The sequence below is a fragment of the Channa argus genome, chromosome 3, assembly GCF_033026475.1.
Source record: "Channa argus isolate prfri chromosome 3, Channa argus male v1.0, whole genome shotgun sequence".
NCBI lineage: Eukaryota > Metazoa > Chordata > Actinopteri > Anabantiformes > Channidae > Channa > Channa argus.
In genome coordinates this window covers 19,765,921-19,789,591 of record NC_090199.1, presented here as the reverse complement: position 1 = coordinate 19,789,591, position 23,671 = coordinate 19,765,921, and the positions used below count along the sequence as shown (strand labels likewise).

At 39.9% G+C, this 23,671-nt stretch overlaps 1 protein-coding gene across 4 annotated transcripts in view; it reads right to left on the bottom strand.

Annotated features, from left to right (window-relative positions):
* LOC137124272 (zeta-sarcoglycan) overlaps positions 1-22,548 on the bottom strand; it is a 315,366-nt gene extending 292,818 nt beyond the window's left edge. For 2 of the 4 annotated variants that reach the window (XR_010913938.1, XM_067499090.1), the window contains exon 1: positions 21,607-22,541. Coding sequence is in view for 2 of the 4 variants with exons in the window: in XM_067499090.1 (XP_067355191.1) it covers positions 21,607-21,645 (39 nt within the window). In the remaining 2 variants the exon portion in view is untranslated. Of the gene's footprint in view, positions 1-21,606 lie in introns of all 4 variants that reach the window. The other 2 variants (XR_010913939.1, XM_067499091.1) reach the window with 2 other exon arrangements.
* Between the last annotated feature and the right edge of the window lie 1,123 nt (positions 22,549-23,671).

Here is a 23,671-nt window from a genome sequence, read left to right as displayed (position 1 = left end):
CCCCAGCATGGATTAGTGCTACAGGCCTCAAACCACATAGGTCACTGGTCACACGACACACAAACATGGACATGCACACAGTAAAAAGACAGTAAAGAAAACAAAAAACCCACACCAGTTCTGAATACAGCAGTGCTGACAGGAAATATGTTAGATATACTAGTTTGGGATCAATCCAAGTTCAGTCCAAACAAGAAGCGAGCACACACACACACAAACACACACACGCACAGATTCCTAGGGGCAGTGTGGGACACCATTCTTTGTGTTCATTGATCCAGAGCAAGAAAAGTCAGACCACTCAAGCTGTGACAGAATCTTGGCTCACACACACATTTTACTCACACATATACACACACCTGGCCTTCTTGTCACATTTGTGTGTGTGTGAGTGTGTGTGCATGCATGCGGGATGGGGGGTTGAAGGATAAATATATGTCAGGAATGCAGAAAGATGGTGTCTGTTTTTGTGTATGAGAATGGACCCAAGTGTTAACACAATGAGAAGGAGTGTGATATGAGGGAACTTTATTTTGAGGTACGATGGAAAGAATTAAATAACAAAAATCCTGAAGGAGGTTGCAATCAGGCATGTAAACTAAAACCTAGAAATTGGCACTAACGAAGTTAACCAGGGTGAAGTTGACAGATTGTAGAAACAGGAATGACATCACTCGCGAATAACGAAGATTAATACAAAACTAGGAGAGCAGGACTACAGTATACGCACATAAACACAAAACTTGACTTCAGTGATTGTATTCAAACGTGATTACAGAAGAATAAATCGGGTAATGGCATGGACTGGCTATTAAATCAAAGAATGGGAGCATGAGATGTTAACAGATTTATTAAAGAACACGGGATATCAAAAGGCAAACTAAAATTCACTCTAGAAGGGAGGACAGAGGCTGACATGGCCTTAGAGAATTAATAATTCAAAACACATACAAATGAATATTCAAACATGCATGTTTCACATGGGCAACATGGAACAAGTTTAAAACATAGAGCTAAATGAGAAACGTGACAATCGAACCTCAGACCAAAAGAGCAGGCAATAACAAGAGTTAGAAGTCCAGATAACAGGAGTCAGACAATCCAGAAGACAGGCTGTTTCATCAAAGAGAAAAGACAATAATCTGGCAGGGAACTGGAACCTGGAGGAGTAAACTGGGAACAGGAAGTGGGTAACGGGGCAACAAAATAAAAGTCCAGAACAGGAAGTGGAGCTAAAGGGCTGAATAATGACAGATGGAGGAAGAGAGGATGAAGGGAGGGAAAGAGAAGTGGGTGAACAGTAGTCACAAACGAGAAACGGGTGTGTGTGTTTGTGTGTGTGTGTGTGTGTGCGCGCAGTCTAACCAGACAGCAATCCCTGCTCAAGGCCAAACCTATATAGATCATATCCCTATCATCGTATTATTGCCTTCAGCTGGAGATAGAAGAGAGAGAGGGATATGAACACAACAGTTTAACTGCCTCTCTCTGTCCCTCATTCGTACACACACGTCCTCTCGCTTCCTTAAACACTCCAATCCACTTCCCATTGGCTTGCCTCCACCTTTCCCTCCCCTTCGTCCATCTTTGTCAAGTTTTCTCTGCTTTTTTATTTTAATCTGTATTAATATGCTCAGTTGTTCATTTTATTACAACTTATCACAGTTTTGCTTCCTTTTAGTAGAGTTTCTGATGTTATATCTCTTTTTTTTCACACACTTTTTGTGAGTAATTATGCTGCCTCTGGAATTGGAATCAGAGCAGAACATAAAACTGACATAAAATCTATGCTATTTGGTATTGCTTTACTGTCAGATTTATTTCTCTGGCTTTCATCATACAGTCTAAAAAGAGTGTACACTAGATCTCACAAACCACGTGAAATTTTAAGCATCGTACAACATATTCTGCATATGAACTGCTGTCTACTTGAGCCCACACACCAGTGGCATCTTGACACAGGTAAATGTATGCTGATGCGTCACTGATGTTCTCTACAGCGGAATTATTTTACACTGTACACTGTGTACTTACAATTTTCTTTTCATTCTTCTCTTGTTTCTCTTCTTTTCCTTTCTCCCTTTGGTATTTCATCAGCCCACTTTTCTCATGCTTCTCTAAAGTCATCACATAACTTGTCCTCTTTCCTTTTCTGTCAACTTTGCCTTCAAAGTTGACAATGTGTCTGAAGTAATGCTAAATATTTCATTTTATGTTCCCTGTTGATAGGAAAACATATTCATAGCAGTAAGTAATGAAACATATACAGTACACAGCATAGAAATAATATGAGAATATAATGAGTTAACAGTGATACAAAAAAGTGACATATTTGTGTCACAACACTACAGCAAAGATGACAGTCAGATTTCAATGTGTAGCTGAAACGTTCCTGCTTGTTTTGTATCTTTCACTGAACTACTTTCATGTTCTCTAGAACAGTAAACAAAAGACCTTGGTTTAAACACCATGTTTAGTGAATTTTAATCGGAGAGTCTTAACCCATAGAAGGCCTCTAAAGAAAATCGTGCCGTGGGGCTTTAAAAGTGCAGAGCTGGCCCTGTCAAACCACTCTCTCTCTCTCTCTCTCTCGCCCCCTCTGGTGAGACCAGCTGTCTCATAGCAACAGGATGACACTGTTCCTGACTGCCTGACCACCTCCACACACACACACACACACACACACACACACACACACACACACACACACACACACACAGAAAGAAATGGATGCAAATATCATTTATACATCCAAACGAAAAAGTTCTGTGCATACAGTGCCATCTGTTTTCTAAGATTTACTACTACTCCCACGTATTGCCAGGATTAGTTTGTTTTTGTACCCTACGCCTACACCCCATCTTGGTGTGTTTGATATTTATCAAACTTAGTGTGTGTGTGATTGACTGTACTGTATACACAAAATGTTGGAATTTCATTGCGTCAAAGTAATTTGTTAATATCCATATATGACGTGAACTACAGATTCAAAGCATATGTAAACTTGCAAGTTAGCATGTTTGAAGTGGAAATATGTACAGATGCAGGGTTCATACAGGTGCTGAAATGGGTGTTGAAAATGCTTGAATTTTAATGTTGTGTTTTAAACGTCTCGCTTGTGACTGATCTGCCCGTTTGTTTTCATGTGTGACCCTGCCCTGCCCCCAAAGACTATGACATGGCTGCGTCAACACGCTGGGAGGTTTCTTAACAGTAACGGTATCATTAGTAACTTTCCGCAACTGAAAAGTTCAGCAAACGTTATCCCGCTGCATAACCAGCCAGCTTATGACTAACTGAGTAGGCTAAAGCAAATTGAAAAAAAGGCTTTTACATTGTTTGCAATCAGCAGTTTTTTCTCAAGTGTTAATTTGATTTGTCCTTCATTTTAAACATTAGAACCATGTCTTAACATGTCTTAATATAATGCACGCCAGTACAACTCCACCACCAACTATGACTTCAGAAATAAACACATAGTAGAAATATCATCTTTTTTACATATAACACTGTAAATGCAGAAATCATGGCAGAGTTGCTGTATAGGATTTTATTCAATTGTACAGGTGGTCATGATGTTATGCCTAATCAGTGTAATTCAACTTTTTGCTTTATGCCTTCTTCCTTTTTTTGGCTCATTTTGGTAAAAAGAAACTGAAACTTAAAGCTTAAAAAAGTTGTGTTCATGATGCACTTGAAAAGAGTCTGGTAGACTCAAAACCCAGATTTAAACTAAAATTTAAAGACACACATGCGTAGACACAAATGCATCAAACCCATCCAACAAGGACTCTATATGTGCTTCTTCTTTCCCATCTGAGGAAAAATCTATACAGACTAAAAGTATGCAAGAGGAAGGGGAAAGAGAAAGAAAGGGAGAAACGAGGAATGAAAAAGCACTATTTCTGCATAGATGGGCCTCACTATGAATAGTACAGTATCTATTACACATCAAAGCATCAAAGCCATTTCACTCTTTTTTTTTCTTTGCTCTGTTTGCCTCCAATCCCAAAAATGTGCTTGAAATCGTCAATGAAAGGAATAAAAGAGAGGAAAATCTAGCAGAAAGTCATGGTGGGAACACAAAGGAACAAATGGTGGTGCACTTATAACTCTGATGTCTCACATACGTGTGTTTTATAGTGTTGAAGGCAAGTGCATGGAGTACACTTGCACATAAAAGCACACTCAGTCTAACACAAATTCTTGCACTTACTTTTTTCTTAACTTGGTAACTTTGTTTAAGAAAGCTTTCTAATGTTAGTTGTGTGTCTTTTATTCTGCCTGTGGTCACCTTTATTGCTTTTTTTTTTTCAGCCCGATCTGGTAGAAATTTGTCATAATTAGACAAATTGGAAATGTAATGAATTGAGGATGGAAACTGATGTTTGGCTCATGCATGAAATCCATAAGTTCAATCCCACGTTCAAGTCTTGATTTGTATTTGGAAAAAAAATAAGAGACATATTGTACATGTAAAATATGTGACGCTGGGGTTTTCTTCAAGTGTGCCATTAAAGCAATGCAAATAAGGCTTGATGTGAATGCTTAGGAGTTTGTCAGCACAATCGCTGCAGCTGAAAGTATCGTTCAATTGTAAATCTATCGTTTGCTGCTCAGAGGGGAAAAAATCAGCATCTTAGGGTTCTTTCTTTGTAGAGAACTTGGGGTGAAGTCAGGGCAAAGAGGTAGGCTGCAGTGCTGCACACTCAAAGCTAACGGTGGAGATTGATTTACAAGTTCAGATTTGTTTGTGGCATGCTGGGAAAGGCTGGAAAGGGTCAAATGGCTAGAAAAGGCTCAACTCATACAAGGGAACAAACAAGTGACATCAGACCATTCAGATACAGGCATATAACCACAAACTCACTAACACAGACACTCACAGTCTGATGCTGCCACACATACACACTGCACAAATTCACACTAAGCATCAAAAGCAGGTATAAGGACAAGATCAAGAGATTCTTCACATAAAAAAGAAATAACACAATATCAAATTGAGTCTCTTTCATGTCGAGAAAAAAAAGGGAATAAGTTATTTTCCTGGTATGCAGTTTTCAATTTCAAGAATGAAAGGCACATAGGCTGCCCATCTTCTCGTGTGGCATAAACAATATGTAAAGTTATTTCAGAGAAAACAAGTTCAGAAGAAATAAGCTCGAGCCTTAGGACATAATATGTATAGCATCTATATCTCACAATCCACTGCACAAAGTGAAAGTGTCTTTACAGTGGAGGTGGTGGACATACTGCATTTGGGTCATGGAAAGTCAAACATAGGGGCTCCTTGTGCGGCTGTACTTAACACAAAGGGGCTTTAAGCTAAATGCTAACTTCAGCATGCCAACAACCTCACAGTGAAGATATGAAGATGCTCATCTTTAGGAGGAATAATGTAAGAAAGGAAAAATGGAAGAGGAAGTGACTCAAATTATATGTAAGTAAGTTTCATATTCATATGCACCAATTCATTTCATCTAAAAATCACACATGCTATTGAGATGTTCATTGTATCCAGTTATTTATCCTAAAAAAGAGAAACATATTATTGGCAGTGGTGGCATAATGGCTTGATAAACGACTGCTTGCTTAGAAGGGCGCCTGTTAAATACCCTGGAGAGTCAAAATGTTGGTTGGTTGATGAGAAGTGAAAAAGCAGTCTTTGCCCTTCCTTCAACAGCCACACTTGAGCAGGACCAGCAGGTCAGGCTGTGATTGCAGCTTCCAGGTGTGAAAGTGTGTGAATGTGATCAGGGTGTTCCTGTAAATGAGATGTAGCCTGTCAATAAAACTACCTAGAATAGATAACAACGATAGATAACGGGTTAAAAACAAACGAAACACATGTTTAAATACACAAAGGGATCAAATACACAAAAACCAAAGGGGTTTGATGTCACACTCCGCAGTGGAGTGTTGAATGTAGTCAGAAGTGTGTGCACTCAATGTCTCGTTTGAGATAGAGGCTTCACTCTTAAGTTTGTCAATCACTGGCTGAAGAACTCCTGCACAATAAGTTGTAGCTGTGTCCATCATTTCTGTTGCTTCCTTCATTTCATTGCAGATGAAAATTTATTCCAAGTTTCTATATCGGTATCTCCATAGCCTGCACCTGCCCTTTACACAAGCTGCTGCTGCCTTTATTCAACCTATTGCCTGCATAATACAAGCAAAATCGTAGCCTGATCACATTGAAAATGTTACAGAGGCAAATAAATAACAGCTGCAAATGCAAAGGCGAGGATCAGACTGATCATTATTCAAATAACATATGCACATTCAGATTGCATTTTCATAAATGTAGTACAGAGGCCATCAAACTAGACGCATGCTTATGTTAGCCATCGGTTAACTGTGTGCGATTGCCGCATGAAATCAGACGCGAACTTGACAAGTAGCCCAGCAGGATTTTACAAATCTCCAGGGTTTGATGTTGATGAGTGACTTTTTTACATGGTTCAAGAAAGTATTATCCATATATGTTTTCACTTATATGGACTTCTGTTCTGCTCATGGTGCCTACCCATCAGAACCTTTTTCCCCACGGTCACTCTTAGTCTTTTCTCGCCTCTCTCCCCTCATCTCTCTGTCCTCTGTCTACTGCTGCGTTATCATCACTCTCTATCTGTGGCTCTCTGAGGCGAAACACAGTTCTTTGTCCTCCTCTCCATCACACCATCTCCCTTCACTGCCTCGCTCTTAAATGACAGGGAAGAATGGTGACAAGGACCTTGGCCCTTTCTTAGCTAGTACTTCATATTCAGGCTCCCTCTTTCTGAGAAATATTTTATTTTGCTTTTATTTGACAATTAGTATTCTTCACACTTCCTTCACTTCCATGTTTTAGTTAACCTTGACTATAAGAGACTAGTGGGGTGTAATTACAATAAAGGCATATATAAATTCTCCTAAAATGCATTAAATATCCCAAACACACCAAGCAAGTGTTATTACAAAGAATATGCTCTCCATCTATTCCTACAGTGAATGAATAACAGTCTTTTATGTACATATTGAAATCAGTAATGCATCAAGATGAATCGTTGGGATATTGACAAATGCATGAACCAAATGAGGTGTTTTTAGACACCTTTATAAGATGGGGATGTTGTGTGGTGGAAATGGTGCCTGCATTTTAGGAATGGACAGAGAAATCCAATTTCAATACATTTATTCAAGTATGCCGCTTGAATACTTGTGTATACAAGAGGCATATTTCAATATCAGGTGTAAATGTAATGCAAGTAAATTAAAAAAGATGTGTGATAGGGAAAGCATGTTAATGTGAGCTGAAAAGAGGACGGCCTGTATTTTTCTTATCCTGTTCCTCACAGTCTGACTGCCTAGTGCACATACATATTTAATTATTATATCCCATAATTTCAGTTTTACCTTCTCTTGATAAAAGGATTTTAACTCAGCAAGACGAAACAATCTAATTATTGCCTCAAAGAACTGCAAAAGCTAAAAAGCAAGCCAAAATATTCAACACGTGATGAAAACCAGAAAGACAACAACTCCAACTGAATTGTTTTAATAACAAAATGGTTAATAAATTCATACTTTTGCTCATATCACAAATTATAGTTCACTGAAGGATACGCAATTACTGAGCAAACATATTTGAATTGAACACATGTTGATGATAAGGTCCCTCGTTTACACAACTATGTTGTTCTGCCCCAGTTTCATGTGTGTTGTTCATGAGTCACATTGGTTAAAGTGTGAACTTGTAGTAGTCCACCTCCTCCGTTGAGAGACGATTGTTCCAGTCAGTCCTTGAAATAACGGTTTTCCCTGTCCATAATGTGGACGTTGCTGTCTTCAAAGAAGTGACCCTTGTCTTTCAGATGCAAACCAACTGCTGAATCTTGTCCTGAGGAGCCGGCTCTCCTGTGTTGTGCCATGCATTTTTGAAGTGGTTTAGTTTCCCCAATGTACAAAAGTGGACAAAACTATCTTAAACTATTAGTTATAGGGTTGAAACTCAGACACACTTGGGTTTTCCGACAGTACAATGACCCCAAACACAAAAGCAGGACAACATTAGGTTTTTTGAATGGCACAATTCCTGATCTCAACCCTATCTAAACTACGGCATTGTGCTTGTAAAATCAGGTTTGTGCCACATTTAATCCAACCAGAGTCCCATCAGAAGCTCACTGATGGCTACTGAAAGCATCTGCTCAAGGTGAGACTTGCTAAGTGACATTTAACTAGGTTTGAGATGCGCTGTTTTTTCTGTTTTGAACCTGTATGCATAATTGTGGCTATGTTGATGACAGAACACCACAATTAAATGGAACAAATTCATGTGTCATTCTGTATGTTGTACAACCATTGTGCCTCATCAGAATTAAGACATTAATATCAATGAGTGTTATGTAATGAGTGTGTGTAACTTACATTTGCAACTGCATCTCTGCACTGTTGCCACTGTTGTTCTGTCACAGGAGGCGTCAGCAGCACCTCTCAACATTAAGACAAGTGAAGGAGCATCTAAATTAATATTAAAAAAGTGACATAATGTTGCTTTATTTGACTATTTTATAACTTTTTCTCTTTGTCCTACACTTTTTAATGTACCCTCCCAGCCTTACTTGTTCTCTCCCTTTACCTTAACTTTTCCTTGAGCCTATTGCATGCCCCTGAAATCGGATGCCGTCGCCTCGCTGGCATGTAGTTCCACTCTTCCCCCTCCATATTTCTCCATCATTCCACACTATCCATCCCTCGCTCGTTCCTTTTTTCCCCTCCTCCTCTCCTTGACACTCTTGCTTCATTTGGCTCATGATGAGGTGTCACCATTCTGGCCTTGAGTGAACGAGATTCCCCTCTGACAAAAAAGGTGTTTTTGTGTGCGTGTGGATACTGGCATGTGTGTAATGCAATTGCCAGTATCTGCTGTATATGTGTGTGTGAGTATGTTCTGTATGTGTGTGGCCCAGCTTGGCCTGTACAAGTGACAGGCATCAGGACTGTGCTGTCACAGCAGGAGAGAAGATGATTTACTTGTCAGGGGGCTGAGGGACAGAGAGGCAGATACAGGGAGCAGATAAATGCACTGTGCTGCTGGTAGGATAACGTAGTGATGCTAAGCTATACAGTAGAGCTGAAAGTGCCACTGATGGCACATGTTGTCTACCTGCTGCAGGGCATGTTTTCATCTTAATCATCATTCACATCATGTCATCCCCTGTCTTAGATTGTTGATTTACCCTTCAGCCCAAAGCGGTCAAATAAAGCTGAAACTATGGTTTAACTTCAGCTTTATTTGTCCATAAAAAATAGAGCCAAGAGAAATATACTACAGTGTAAATTTACCAGGTTCAGACTGGACTAGTCTGAACTTAATGAATCGCATACACTTAAGCTTAAGGGTTTTGGTGTCAGTCTGCAGCCTGGATTAGTGTCATAGACCTCCATTGTTCTCCGAAAATTATCAAAAAACTAATTAGCCACATTATTTCTTTATTCCAAGGGCGCCTAAAATCACTAGTGGAGTTATGGTTGACCACACATTTTCTGTGTGTCTGGCACAGACGGACAAGCTAATCCAGGCTGCAGACTGACAACAAGCCAAATGTGAATAGCGAAGATTAGTTGTTGGTTTTAGTGTATGTACGGTGATTTTGGACAATATGACTAATGTAGAAAATGACAAAAGTTATGCTGAAAGAGAAGTAATTCACACCATAAGGAACTGGCTAAACATGTGTGGAATAGACAGAGCCAGTGTGAATTTGAACTGCTCTTTAATGAACACAACTGGACTGGTTTGGCTCTCTTTTTATCCACCCAGTGGCAGGCGGTAGTATGCCAAATCTCATCGCAACCTAATATTTCCTTTGACTTAAGCAGATTTTATGTCATTACTACTGGTTTTGAAGGTGACAGACAAGACAAGATGGAGTCTGAAAAAAATGACTAATAGCCATTCATTCTAGTATCACTTCAACCTGTGGGGCATGTTATAACTGGCATGTTGGGAACAAATGACTAAATACTATCAGAGAATAAAGGTTATGTCATGTGTGAGCTGAAGGAGGATGTGAAAGGGAAAAAAATTATGCAACATGCCTTTTATACTTAGACCTAAGTAAATTCCCATTTTCATTCACATTTGTAACAAAGTTTTCTGCCGAACCTTTGATTAGAAATTAGAGAAATACTTTATAGTCAGTATATGAAACTGACCACACTTTCTTTTTTTTATCAAATATGTCTCTATTCTTGTTTGGCTAATAAAAGCTTTTAAAGTTATATTACAACTGTGTATTCAATTGAATTACTTTTAAAGACAATTAGACGAAAATTAAGGACAATATGCTGTTGTTGCTAAAAAAATCATTAACCTTCATTTATAATCTGTGTTTGCACCAAAGCTAAAATAAAGAGGCATTGATTTGTGTAACTGGCACAGTTACACAGGTGATCATTAGCCCGTCATAGCAGGATCAGGTAATAATTACCAGATCATGATTCCCTTGTCATTGTAATATAATTTCATGTTAAATTATAATGTTGACAAAGAGAGTCATATTGCAATAATCTTTAAATGATCATGGTAATTTGGGGGGAATTAAATGACTGAGATTAACAATGTATGTGAGTCCCTGTTTAGTCCCCCAGTGCAAAGCAGTCTATTAACTTGTCATTGCAGGACAGGGGGGAACGCCTGCAGCAGTGCACATAATGATGTAATCTAATGAAATCAAAGTGTAATGACAATGTAATGAGGAGCAGGTAGAAATGCACAATTAGGTGAAATCAAAAGCACAACTCTAGCCATGTAGAAGTTATAAACTGAATTAAAATATAGCTTTATACAGATGATTAGTGCAGCCTGTCACTGGTGCAGCTGATCTACAATAAGCATTTCAGTGTCAATGCCAGAATCTGAGCAGTCGTTAAATCAGGGGCCAAGGAATTAACCAGTATGACACATCAAGGATTCCATGATCTGCTATGGTAACACTGACATCATATTATTCTGACATGGTATTTTAGTAGAGTGATTGGAGTTTCTGCTTCACAGCTAGAAGGTCACGGGTTCTGAAGTACCTCAACAACTATTGGGTAGACTGCCATGAAAGTCATGTGGCCTCCTCAGATTGAACAACTTAGGTGTTATCGTTGGTCATAATTGTACCTTTGGCACAATCACGTCAAAAGTTTAGATTTGAAATTATTTGTTGTAGCAAACACCTGAAAAGTAGTTTAGAAAAAAATAACAAATGTCAACATTTTACCACACAAAACTAAGCTGTGAACATGCTAGACATTATACCTGATGAACAACAAGCATCTTGCTTTGTGGTTGTTAATATGTTGCCATGCTGGTCCCGACGTGTAAATCAAAGTATAGCTGTGTAAGTACTTACTGTGTAAGTCTAGTATGCAGTACACTCTTCTACAACCTTGTTATAATTGCAAGGCATGCTACCATTTATCATTTTCTCTTTAGTAATGTTTTCTAACTCACTTTAACAGGAAGTCCATCACATTCACCACATTATTATTCATGTAACATGATAAAGTGATGTGTAAGAATAGAAACAGGTTAATCATACTGCAAATAATTGTATTGGATTTTAAGCTACTTATTGGAGATTCTAAGGCTTGTGTAACTTCTTGAGACTATCCAGAAGTACTGATCTCAGTACATTGCACACAACCAAGAATACCTAAGAATTAGGGGAAGAGATTTAGTGCTGCTGAGCTGTGTTTTCTCTGTCTGAAGTGCTTGCTCACTGCTGTGAGCACACTGACAGCTTGTATTTTACACCCAAATTTTTTATTCATTCAGCTACTCTCTGTTGTAGTGCAACGTTATGATTTAGGTGGGTAAGGTGACTGCAATTGTATTGCAAAATCTTGCCTACTACAGCTGGAACCACAGGCCAACTTTATCTATATTTCCTTAAAATGCCAAGCGAAAATGACAGATTTGGGTAACTGGTTTATTAAAGCAACAAGACACACACCTACAGCCAGCACTTCAGTAGACAGTTCACCCCGGCAACGGAAGGAAACTCATATCCTCTTAAAGTGTATAAATTGGTTTATTATCGTAGTCATTTTGCTTATGCTGGGACAGGGAGTATGGAGAAGCCACTTAAAGGGCTGGTGCCATGAGACCACCCACATAAACACACACACTGCCTAGAGTGAAAAAACACACTAGCATAACCAAGTAGCAAGAGTGAAAGTCAAGACAGGACTGTAGCGCAGATAACAAGTGTCAAAATATGACAAATGTGACATAAACACAATCAGACTGGTTGCATTATATAGGCTCTAATTTGCTGCAAGGAAATATAGTGCCATATGATTTGCATTTGAATGACTTTAGTATATAGGCAGAGACACATTAACACACACATTTGTTCGCACTTATGCACCCACACGCAAGAGTTAGAATGACTGCAGTGCAAGAGGGACTGTGGATCTACAGCAGTAAGTCAGAACAGGAAGCAGACACAGTATTCCCTAACATCAGGGTTGGCTAACATGGGAAATAAAAGTCACACGTACACAGAAATACATAAACCTGCAGTGACACACACCCTGAGGCTCACTGAGGAAAGGCTGCCACTCAGCTGCCAGGAGGTAGTGAGGTGAGGCATCAGTCACTGGTAAGACTGAGTGCTCGTTTGGGAGCTTTGGGCTCTATAGGTGTGTGTGTGTGTGTGATTACTGCCAAGAGTGGTGTTCTAGGGCAAAGGTGCACAGTAAATACACCTGAGGCAAACGCATTTGTGTTAGTTTGAACGTAAAAGGTATGTATTAATGCATGCGCACACTTTTTCCCTACTAGGTATTATTAGCAGTAAGTGATGGTCTGCACAACTCAGTGTGTCTAATTATTACCACAGTACAGTGGTGTGGACCCTGGAGCCTCCCCAGGGCCAAGTTAAACACCATCATGTTTTCTCTGGGCTTACAATTCACCTCTGCAGTCCACTCTACCTCCACTTCCCCAGGTGCCCATCTACTGTGGACCAGTGCAGCCAAACACACACACAAAGACACACGCACACCTTTGCCGTCTGTAATTTCCTCCCTGTAGGTTTTAAAAGACCTCTATATAAGAAATTGTGACTCAGAGGATGCTGTCTGTGTCCCTGAAACATCTTGGCTGCTTGAGTAAATTTGACTTGAATGTAGTTAGTGTTCAGTGTGTAATTTCATGCAGAGTGTGTTTAGCTTCCAACACCATTTACTTGCAGAGCACACAGCTTAACTGGCAGCACTTACTAGTTTCTGTAAAACACTGGCTTGGCAGCACCAGTCCTAAAAATAATAAAATTTGCTCACAGCTCATTAACCTTTGGTTGTCTCCCAAAATCTATTGGACACTATACTAATAATGGTTATACATGGCATGTAGGTTATTGGTCTGCACAGGCCCCTTTTTTCAACATAGCATCCACCTACACTTGCAGTTTCACAGCATCCATCTGGTCCATAACTGCAGACCCTGCTATTAGGTGGCAGTCTGCATTCTGTGCTTGTTATAATCTCCCAAATGAACTGTGTTCAAATTTGATGAGCTTTGAATACAAGAAATGGAGTTATACATGCTGTTTTAAAGTTGTGAAGACTTGACTAGCTGATGCCAGATAAATGGTTTGTTCGGTGTCCCGTCCCATTTCTCCATGAGCATAATTTCTGAAGTTAATCTTTTTTTAAAAAAAAGGTTATAGGCTGTTGGGGGGAATACACTAAACAGAGGTTTTTCTTACATAAGGGCCATCGGTTTTTACCGTTATTAATAGTAGTCCAACCTCTGGTGTGGTCATCCAAACTTTTTAAATATGCCGTAGTTCAACCTCTCATCAAAAAACCTGGGCTAGGTCCACATTCTCTTGTTAATTTTAGACTTATCTCCAGATCGGCTTTTTTAATCAAAGATTTTAGAGAAAATTGTTTATAGTCAGGTCATACATTTTTAAATGAGCAAAACCTATTTGAGACTTTCCAATCTGGTTTTAGAATGAAACAAAGTACTGACTTGGCTCTTTTGAGTATTTTCAATGAAATTTTTCTAGCCTCTGATTCTAGTGACTGTGTCGTCCTTGTACTACTGGATTTAACTGCTGCATTTGAGACAGTGGTCCATGATATTTTAATCTCATGCTTAGAATGGTGGGTCGGTATAAAGGGCTTAGCTCTAAATTGGTTCAGGTCCTATTTAAAGGATAGAACTTTTTGTGTCCAATTGACTTCAAATCCTCTTCTGCTCCTCTGTCCTGTGGGGTTCCACAAGGCTCTATGTTAGGCCCTATCCTCTTTTCTTTTCCTCTTTTATTGCTGCCCCTTGGCTCCATCCTCAAAAGACATGCTGTTTCTTTTCACTGCTATGCTGATGACTGTCAGATCTATATTTCCCTCTATAAGAAGAATGATTTTTCTGTCAGTTTATTGCTGGAATGTTTACAGAATATAAAGGCCTGGATGGCTCTTAAAGTCTTACATTTTAACATGCTGCATCCATACGTTCCAGCACAGTTGCTCAGATCAGCTGACCTGCGGCTTCTGACTGTACCGAAAACTAAACGTAAGCTCGTAAGACCGAGGTTTTGTGCTGGAAGCCCCGAAACAAGCTGCCCTTGCACATTTAACAAGCCTCATCCTTGCCAGTTTTTAAATACCTTCTTAAATCCCACTTGATTTCACTGGGCTTGGCACTGTTGTTGTTGTTGAGATAATTATTTCTGTATTTTCTTTATTATTAACCTTTTTATTGGTTTCATTGTATACTTTTTGTGCTTTTTTTATCTCTGTTCACTTTGTATTTTTAACCCGTACAGCACAACCTAGTCGTTTTAAAGTGCTTAACAAATGAAGTTACAAGTTTCAAGTTACAAATATACCAGCTACAAAAAACTTAGTAAGATATCCATAAACACTCACAGACTCATTTAATGTAGTACTGTATGTGGTAGTAGGCAAAATACACATGGATGCATAGATGGTTAAAAAAAAAAACATGTGTGGACCAGTCTAATTTGTAACTAATTCAGTTTTAATCTGATTATGTACTTTAAAATCCAACGTGGAAAATGGTCTTAGAATTTTTTTGTATTATCCTCAATGACTGTAACCGGTTTCAGATTGTATGTGTATGCACTTTTCAAAGATCTGAAAAATAAATGTGTGTCAATCCCACCTTTTTTAAGAAATACACAAAAAGATCTAAATGACCTTTTTAGTGTCTAGTGTCAGTTTTCAATGTATTATCAGAGTGTATGAAAAACTGGCCTCAAACTTTTCAAATACTTTCTATGAAAGCAAATTAGTGTACAATATATTGTAAAAATGCCAACATGCTATGCTATGGTAAACGTGGTGTAGTAGAATGTTAGTTTTGCCATCCGTCACTTCATAATGTGGTGTGGCAGGTATCTCACCCACAGACAGAAAAACACACACATGATTGCAAGCAGGGCCAAGGTAAGTTCCACCAAGTAAATTACTTTACTCTGTTACAATGCAAACATAGCAAAATTGCTCTCACACATGAATATGTATGTGCACATATACACACAGTTAAAAGTCTGTAAGTTAACCTTTAGAAAGCCAACAGTAGCCCGTTGGCTATTAGACCTTCAAACACTGCTACCTCAACAGTACACACACAAATATACAATAGCACAAATATGTAAATATGGGGAGGAGGTGTTGTTCTTGTTTTTATCATGTTTTATAATAATAACACTTAGATTGTGTATAAAGTTCAAACACACATACACACAATTGCATAATAAAAGTGACCTTTTTCCAGGAACTGCAATTAACTGTGAAATGGACTGATGTGGACAAAAAGCTGACTGACTACTGGATTTTGCATTCGCAACTGAAAGCCTTTACCTTTATTATAATGACAGTTTCTCTGTCCACATTATGTTTAAACATCATAGTGTAACTCAGGACTGCACACAGACCCTGAACCTTTTCATAACTAAATTAATTTTTTCTGCAGCTCTCACAGGGGTATTATACCTGTCACAATGATGAAGTGATGAGATTAAAAAAATAAATAAATAAATAAACGATTCCTTGTACTGGCGAAGCCAGAAAGTTTGGATTTCATAGATCTGACCTCATGTTTGAACCATCTTGAAAAACATGTACAAAAATGGAATGAATAATATGGAAGACTGATAGAAATAAAGAATATTATCTGAAACCTTTTCTGTGTTTGGGAAATATTTTGATCGGTCTTTTTCATTGTGGATACAGTCCATATTCTATGTGATGAATAGTTCAGACATACCAGTCAATAAAAGTAACTATCACAAAAAATAATCTTTATTCTTCTTTATTCCTCATACTTTACCTATAGATTTTGACAAACCCTTCTGAATTCAAGGAGTTTGTTTCTGTTTCTGCTCCAACATATTGATTGTGTGTGTTTGTCGTGGTGGAATAAATTTGATGAGTTTCCACCAATTCTTGGTGCAGGTTTCTGACACAACTTGCAAATCGTAGTGTTTGATTTATATCTGAATTGTTGACAAACCATTTCCAAATGACAGAGGACGCTCTTATTTTTTTGTTGTATTTTTGTTTTCATTCTTCCTGACACTCTTCCAAGGTAAGCTTGGACTTGAACTATAAAAATAAAATGAATTACGTTATTGTTGTTTAAGAAAACATTCTGTATAAATATTAAATTCTTTTCTTATGGTGTAAAGGTGCTGTCAATGTCTCCTGTGAAGTCAGACTCACTGAAAAACACTGGCAGCAGTGCAGAGATATTTGCTTGTTTTGGAGGTTCAGCCTTCTGACCAAGCGGGAAATTTTAAGTAGCTTTAAAATAACAGGTGGTTCCTTATGCAAAGGTAGACAAATTTCCTAATAGTTAAAGAACTATCACGAAAACAGTGTCACAGATGTTGATGTAGACGTTATCACATGAGTGAACCGAGCAGCTGCTTTACTACTGGGACTGCAAACGTGCACAGGGACACTGAGTTTTGGCCTGCATGCATTCATCTACAGACACACTATCCAGACCTTCAAGAACAAGGAAGACAACAAACAGACATAGTACGTAGAAAGTATGATTGGGGCTTTTTCATTTATTATTTACTCTCGACAGGAGCTCCTAGACCTTGCTATGTTTGCCTGAAGAACAGTGTTTCCACCAAACTCCTGAGAAGCACAGTGGCTCCCCAAGGTACTTGTCCCGTTTTCTCTTCACAATCTACACATCGGACTCCCAGTACAACTCAGACTCTTGCTTTCTTCGGACATTTTCTGATGATTCAGCAGTTGTTAGTTGTAATAGAAGAGGACGAGAGAAGGAGGGGTTTGATAGTGGACTTTATTGACCAGTGCAACCTTAATCACCTCCAGCTTAGCATCTCCAAAACTAAGGAAATGGTGATTGATTTCCAGAGAAGGAGCCTGCATCGACTCCAGTCACCATTTAAGCCACAGAGGTAGAGGTTGTCTCCAGCTACAGGTACCTGGGAGTCCAGCTGTATGACTGTTCCAGCCACTTGGAGGCACTGTACAGGAAGGGTCAAAACAGTCTGTACTTTCTGAGACTCCTAAAATCCTTCAATATTCTGGTGTGCACCTTTTATCAGACTGTGTTGGCCGGTGAGCTTTGGTGTGGTGGGAGGGAGGTCATTCTATGGACAGAAACAGACTGAACAAACTGATAAAGAGAGTGAACTCCACCATTGGGGCTGAGTTATACTACGTTCAGCAGGTAGCTGAGGTGAGGATGCTCAGGAAACTCAACTAACAAAGCAATTTCAGCCGTAGACTTAAATCACCACAATGCAGGACTGAAGGCAGCAGGAAGTCCTTCCTGCCAGCGGCCATCAGACTTTTTAATAAACAAGAAAACTTGCACATTGCACGTTACTTTGATCATTTGCCTGAATTTTGCCTCTTTTGTTTGCTATTTTTATCGTTTTATCTTTCTGTTTGTTCTAGTGGGCTGCTGTTAACCTTATCCTGCAAAAGGATTAATAAAGTATTATTCTATTCTATTCTATTCTTCTAACACAGTTGAACTGAAGGGGTGCCTCAGACATGGTATTGGGCTTGTCTGAAGGTTAGACATGCAGGGTTGGAGCTGGCTGACCTAAATGAACGACTAATGTTCTCCCATCCATCAGCAGCTACTGTTGAAGTGGCCTTGGAAAAGGCACTGAACCCCCAATTGCTCCAATTGAACTGCTTGGTGGCCAGAAATGCAAAACTGTGGCTACACTGGGTGATTACCAAATGGGGTTGAGTAAAAGAGTGCAACCAGGGTGGGAAAGCAGCCACCATGCAAATGCTGGCTCATTCTAGCTGAGGCTTATATTATAAGTTGGTTTACCTTGGCAGCCACATTGGCAGGTAATTTGGAGGCTCTGCTTTGTTCTGACAGCTAGTTGGCCTTTAATACTGAGAAATCATTTGGTAAATATGTCTAGATTAGCAGCAATTGTCTACTAGCCAATCATGTTTTAGCAGTGTAACTCTAATTTTAGGTCTTGATTTTAATTGACAAAAAAAGTAGCCTTTGAAAGTTTTTGCCAGTCACAGTGACCAATTTATTGGCCTGATATGAGATGAGAATAAAATAAATATGATTCTCTTTTCTCTTGTCTCTCTTGCTTAGAGAGGTTTCTTTTTTGAAATGTAATAAGCATTCTTAATTTGGATACAATATAGTCTGATCCTCATTTAAAGTGACTTTTTACTTGTCTTTGACTTTATTCATGTTGCTGTTTTCCTTGCTTGCACTAAAAACCCATTCTCGAATTGTGATTTGTGAACATACTCATACTCTCCACCTCTCTTTTTGTAAAAATGATTTCCTCTTGTGAGACAGTAAAGATCTGAACCAATCTGAGTTAGAGTGGGTACAAGGTTAAATTAAAATTTTGATGTAGCACTTTCAAAAATTAAACTAACTTTGCATTTCCAATACCTGTTCCTGTTACAAGTTGAGAGCCTGGTTTAGAGGGTCAAATTCCATCTGACTGCTTTTATTATACTGCATATAATTTATGGTGCAGCTATTACTAAAGATCAATAGCACTTAAACTGCTCCTCTGATATTGAAACCTCCGCTGATTTATAAGCAGATAGGTCTTTGGTCAAATCCACACACACACACAAACACAAACACAGACTTGTATATTTGAAATAATACAGTGCCGTCCCAGTGTCCCAATATTGTCCTTGTTCGCCTTTCATTTCCTATGATGAGGCACGCACACACACACACACGCAGACACACACACAATTGACTGAAATAACTCTGGCTTTTCTCTAAATTGGATTACTGCATGAACATGTGTGTGTGTGTGTGTGTGTGTGTGAGTGTGTGTGTGTGTGTGTGTGGGTGTGTGTGTGTGTGTGTGTGCGTGTGTTTTTGTCTCCAGTTTAGTTTCAAAGTTTGAAAGACCAGCCGGCCAACGATCCGGCACATACACACACCCTCACACACACAGTTTTTCTGTACTTGACAGGATGCTGTACTGATCTGTACTGATTTAAATACATCTAAAGCTATAAAGATAGGTCTCAGCAAGTATAGATAAGCTTGTCCACACACACAAACAAAGACTACACACTACAAACAGCACACACTGCAGAAGACATTGGGTTTGTGTGTACATTTGAGTGCCAGCTACAGATGCACAAGGACTCTGGGATTATCAGCACTGCCAACGATATGAAACCAGCTCTGCAGGAAACAAGCAGCATGGATTGACGAAGTTTTTGCTCAAGTATAATCAATACTTCAAATATTTAAGATAATCTTCTGATTATGGGATATGTGAGTTTGAACTTGCCCCCTCCCTCCCTGCAGTTACATACTGTACATGCAGCTGAGTTCATGTTCACTTTTCTCTGTTGTGGTAATGGTCAATACAAAGTTGGATTTACCTAAATTCAGAATGGCAAAAATTATGAGGACAGGAATCCAGATCCAGGTTTTACCAGCAAGGTTTTTTGATTAACATAACTGCTTAAAGATTAAAACCAAAAAGTCAGATAGAACTTAATTTAGCACTCACTACATATTGTTCATGATCAGACACACTATTTAAACTAAGTAAACCCTGAAAAATATCCAATAAATACCAGAGGTAGGTTGCACCAAACATGACATCAGCTCATACATGTGAGTGAAACATAAATACTCACATGGTTCTGCAGGTCAAGTTCGCTAATAGAGAAGGTCTTTTTTTTAACAGAATGTAAATCTCCATCTTTGGAATGTGCAACCATCCAGCTGAGTGAAAGTCAATTTGGAGTCCCCTTCTCAGAAATTTGATCACATAAATGCAACGTGAAATGTCAAACCTATGGGAAATCCCAACGATTTGCTGATTTATCCAATCACTGGTAATCAGCAACAGCAGTAGCACATTGAAAGAAAACATTTCCACCTACAATTCGTGTCTCCAATAAATTCACTGATGAAAACTTTGTGTGACATGAAACATGTGGCATTTGATGTCTGGGGTGATAGCAATTTGGCTTTTTGAATATGTTTAGGGAATCACTCAAACACTTCCTCAGCTTGTGTTCTTGATACTCCACAAGATGTAGCCTATTTTCTGCAGGTTCCCATAGTTTTGTTTTGATTATGTTACCCAAAATGTTAATCTCTATCTAGGGCTTCATCTAACAATATATGTGTAAAACCCACTAAAACAGCCCGATGTAAGGAGCAGAACATCTCATATACTAATAAATTTTGAGCATAAATATTCATTGGTCATATCCCCACTGACATCCACATGATACTGGCCAAGCATATCAGGCAGAGGAGGTGGGGAAAAACTGAGAATGAGAGAGAGAGAGAGAGAGAAGAGCTGTATAAACAGCGACCCAGATCCCCCACCGTCCACACACAGTAGGCAATTATCCTACACACAAGCGCACACAGGTTGAATATGTATTTCTCTCTTGACAGTTGACAAGTTCTTCAAGTGCTCCACTTTGAAGCACAGACCTGGGAAATTAACACAAGGTAAGGGAGATTAGAGCGCGCAAAAAGGCGAGGGAATGAGAGAGACCCCAGACCCCTGTAGAGCGTCCCACCGACGTCCACAACACCTCTGCAACAATCCGTGCAGGCAGAGCATATTGGAATTCACTCCACGCACCGAATACTCACATCCCCCCCACCCCCTTCACCCCAAACACATACACATACATACACACATATACACCTTGCTTTATTTCCTCGCCAACATACGAGTTTGGGTTTGTGCATGTGTGGAGGAGAGATGTGCTCAGGATAGTGTTGCACAACCTGGAGCTGGGTTCTCTGACAGTGGCAAGCCCCTCTGTTCATCGCCAACCTCAGCCATGCCCACCACCGTCCTAAAATCACTGGGTCATCCAACGAGCCCAAACAGACACCCGGCCGCGGTGTCCTCACTCAGCACACCCGCTTTATTCTCCCTTAGATTGATCCCACCGGCCATGCAGTGATAACAGCTATCACCGTTCCCAATTAATCAACAGACCACCCAATCATCCATCAGTCCATGCAGCCACCCATCAACTGGGAGATCGCAACTCTCTCCCCCGGAACAAGTAGCCTATGTGCTGCGGGCGTCTTACCTTGAGCGCTTCTATATCCAAAGACGTCGACCGGTCCATGACAGAGAGTGAAGCACTGCAAATCAGTCACGAAAATAGAAGTCCCACGGGCAAAGAAGAAGCGAGGGGAAGAGATTAAAAACGGAGACTAAAAAAAGTTAGGATGCTCTCTAGAGTCTCAAACTCTACCGCAACATCCCCCGGATTACTGTCGGGATTATGTTATTAATATTCCACCACGGCGACGGGTCTTTTTCAGTTTCATTCCTCCTGGTGGTTCGCTTGGTGAAATCAGGACTCCATGCCGTGGGAGTACCTCCCCCCCCCCCACCTCCGGTCCCCGGTTTGTCCGTGCAAGACACAGAGGGAAAAGGAAATAAATAGAGCAGAATTAGCCGTGCGTAATGTTTAAAGGTGCGGCTTTTGGGTGCCTGAAGAGCGGGTTTGCTTTTATTATTACATCTGAGTAAGAGAAATCCCCCCTCTGCTGGAATGAAGCCGGGGTTTAGACTCTCCTGTCAGTCGGTCGGCGGATGAATGCCGTTATATCCCGTTGAATCCCAGTAAATGTGAGTGTGGTGCGTCTGCCCGTGCAGTGATCGGCAACTGGAGAGACGGCGTGCGGATCTGACAGATGATATTCAGCCGTGCCTGGGCGACTTGCATGCGGCAAACCGCCAGAGATATCAGGTCTCCCCCAGAAAAGGGGAACGAGAGAGAGGGAGTCAGAGAGAGAAAGTGTGTGTGCGTGTGTGTGTGTGTGATATAGAGAGACGGGGAGAGAGAAAGATCTGATGGGAGTGCTGAAGAGAGATGAGGGGAGCTAAGAGAGTTGAGAGGAGAGAAGCAAGGTTTATGCTGTATATTCTTCCAGTGACTGACTCAGCCGTGCGTGTGATTGTGTGTGTGTGTGTGTGTGTGTGTGTGAGAGAGAGAGAGAGGGAGCGACAGAGTGGAATGGAAGGAGAGACGGAAAGGGGGGCTCCTTCTAATCAAGTAGATGAATCGAAAACGGTGCTTTGCCGCTGAAGACTAGAAAGATTTAAATGCACAGGCTGTTGGCTGTTTGCAAAAAGTCTGCGCTTGCAGCGCTGCCCCTTCTCTCCGTGTATGTGTGTGTGTGTGTGTGTGTGTGTGTGTGTGTGTGTGTGTGTGTGTGTGTGTGTGTGTGTGTGTGTGCATGTCTTTCTATGGTTGTAGGCAATTTAGAGTTCCTGGCCATAGTTGAAAAAACACTGTGGCCAGTCCTCACATGCTGAAAGGGTTTAAGGGTAAAACTGGGTTTAGGGTCAAATATTGGATCATAGGTTAGGGTAAGATTAGAATGAAGTCTTTGTTAGGCACTTAGTTACTGTCCAGTGGTTAAGGTCAAGGTAAAAGGTCAAGGTAGGAGGCTAAGGTTATCTTTCTATTGTTGCAAACTGTCCTCCCTCTCCTGCATAATAAAGTGTCGCTGCCTGCTGACAACCAGGGCTTTTATTATTTGTCAAACACCTTTTGAGTAAGGAGAAGGGTAGAGCCGAGCAATAGATTAGAGTGGAGAGGATAGGAGAGGGAGAAAAAACATAGAGATGAAAGAATGAAAATACAGAGGAGGAAGGAGGGTGGTGATGACAAAACAAGGTAAGGGGGGAAAAAAAGAATCACAGGTGAAGAGGGGAGAGGAGTACCCTTCCGTGTTCTTCTCTACAAGGTTATTCCCTATTGTCAGGACCAAGAGGACCAACAACCTGTTATTATATCAGTTTACGGCAGACCGCTTTTCTTCAATGCCTACAGGTGCAGCTGTTCAATCTGTACTGTACAAACGCTACATTTTGTGATAAATTTCACAAACTGCAGAATATTGTGTGGAAATTAATTTACTGAATTGCATTGGAAACTGACATGTCGTCTGGCAGATTTTCATTGTTCCTAAATAACTGACTAACACATTATTGTTTTGTAAAACCGAATGTGATATTTTATTACTTTTTTGATTACAAATTTTGATTGCAGGGTTCAAACATGCAGACCTCTGCTATCAGTTGCATTTTACTCAATTAATGTTTTAGTACTGTCAGCCTATAATGTTAGACACGATGAC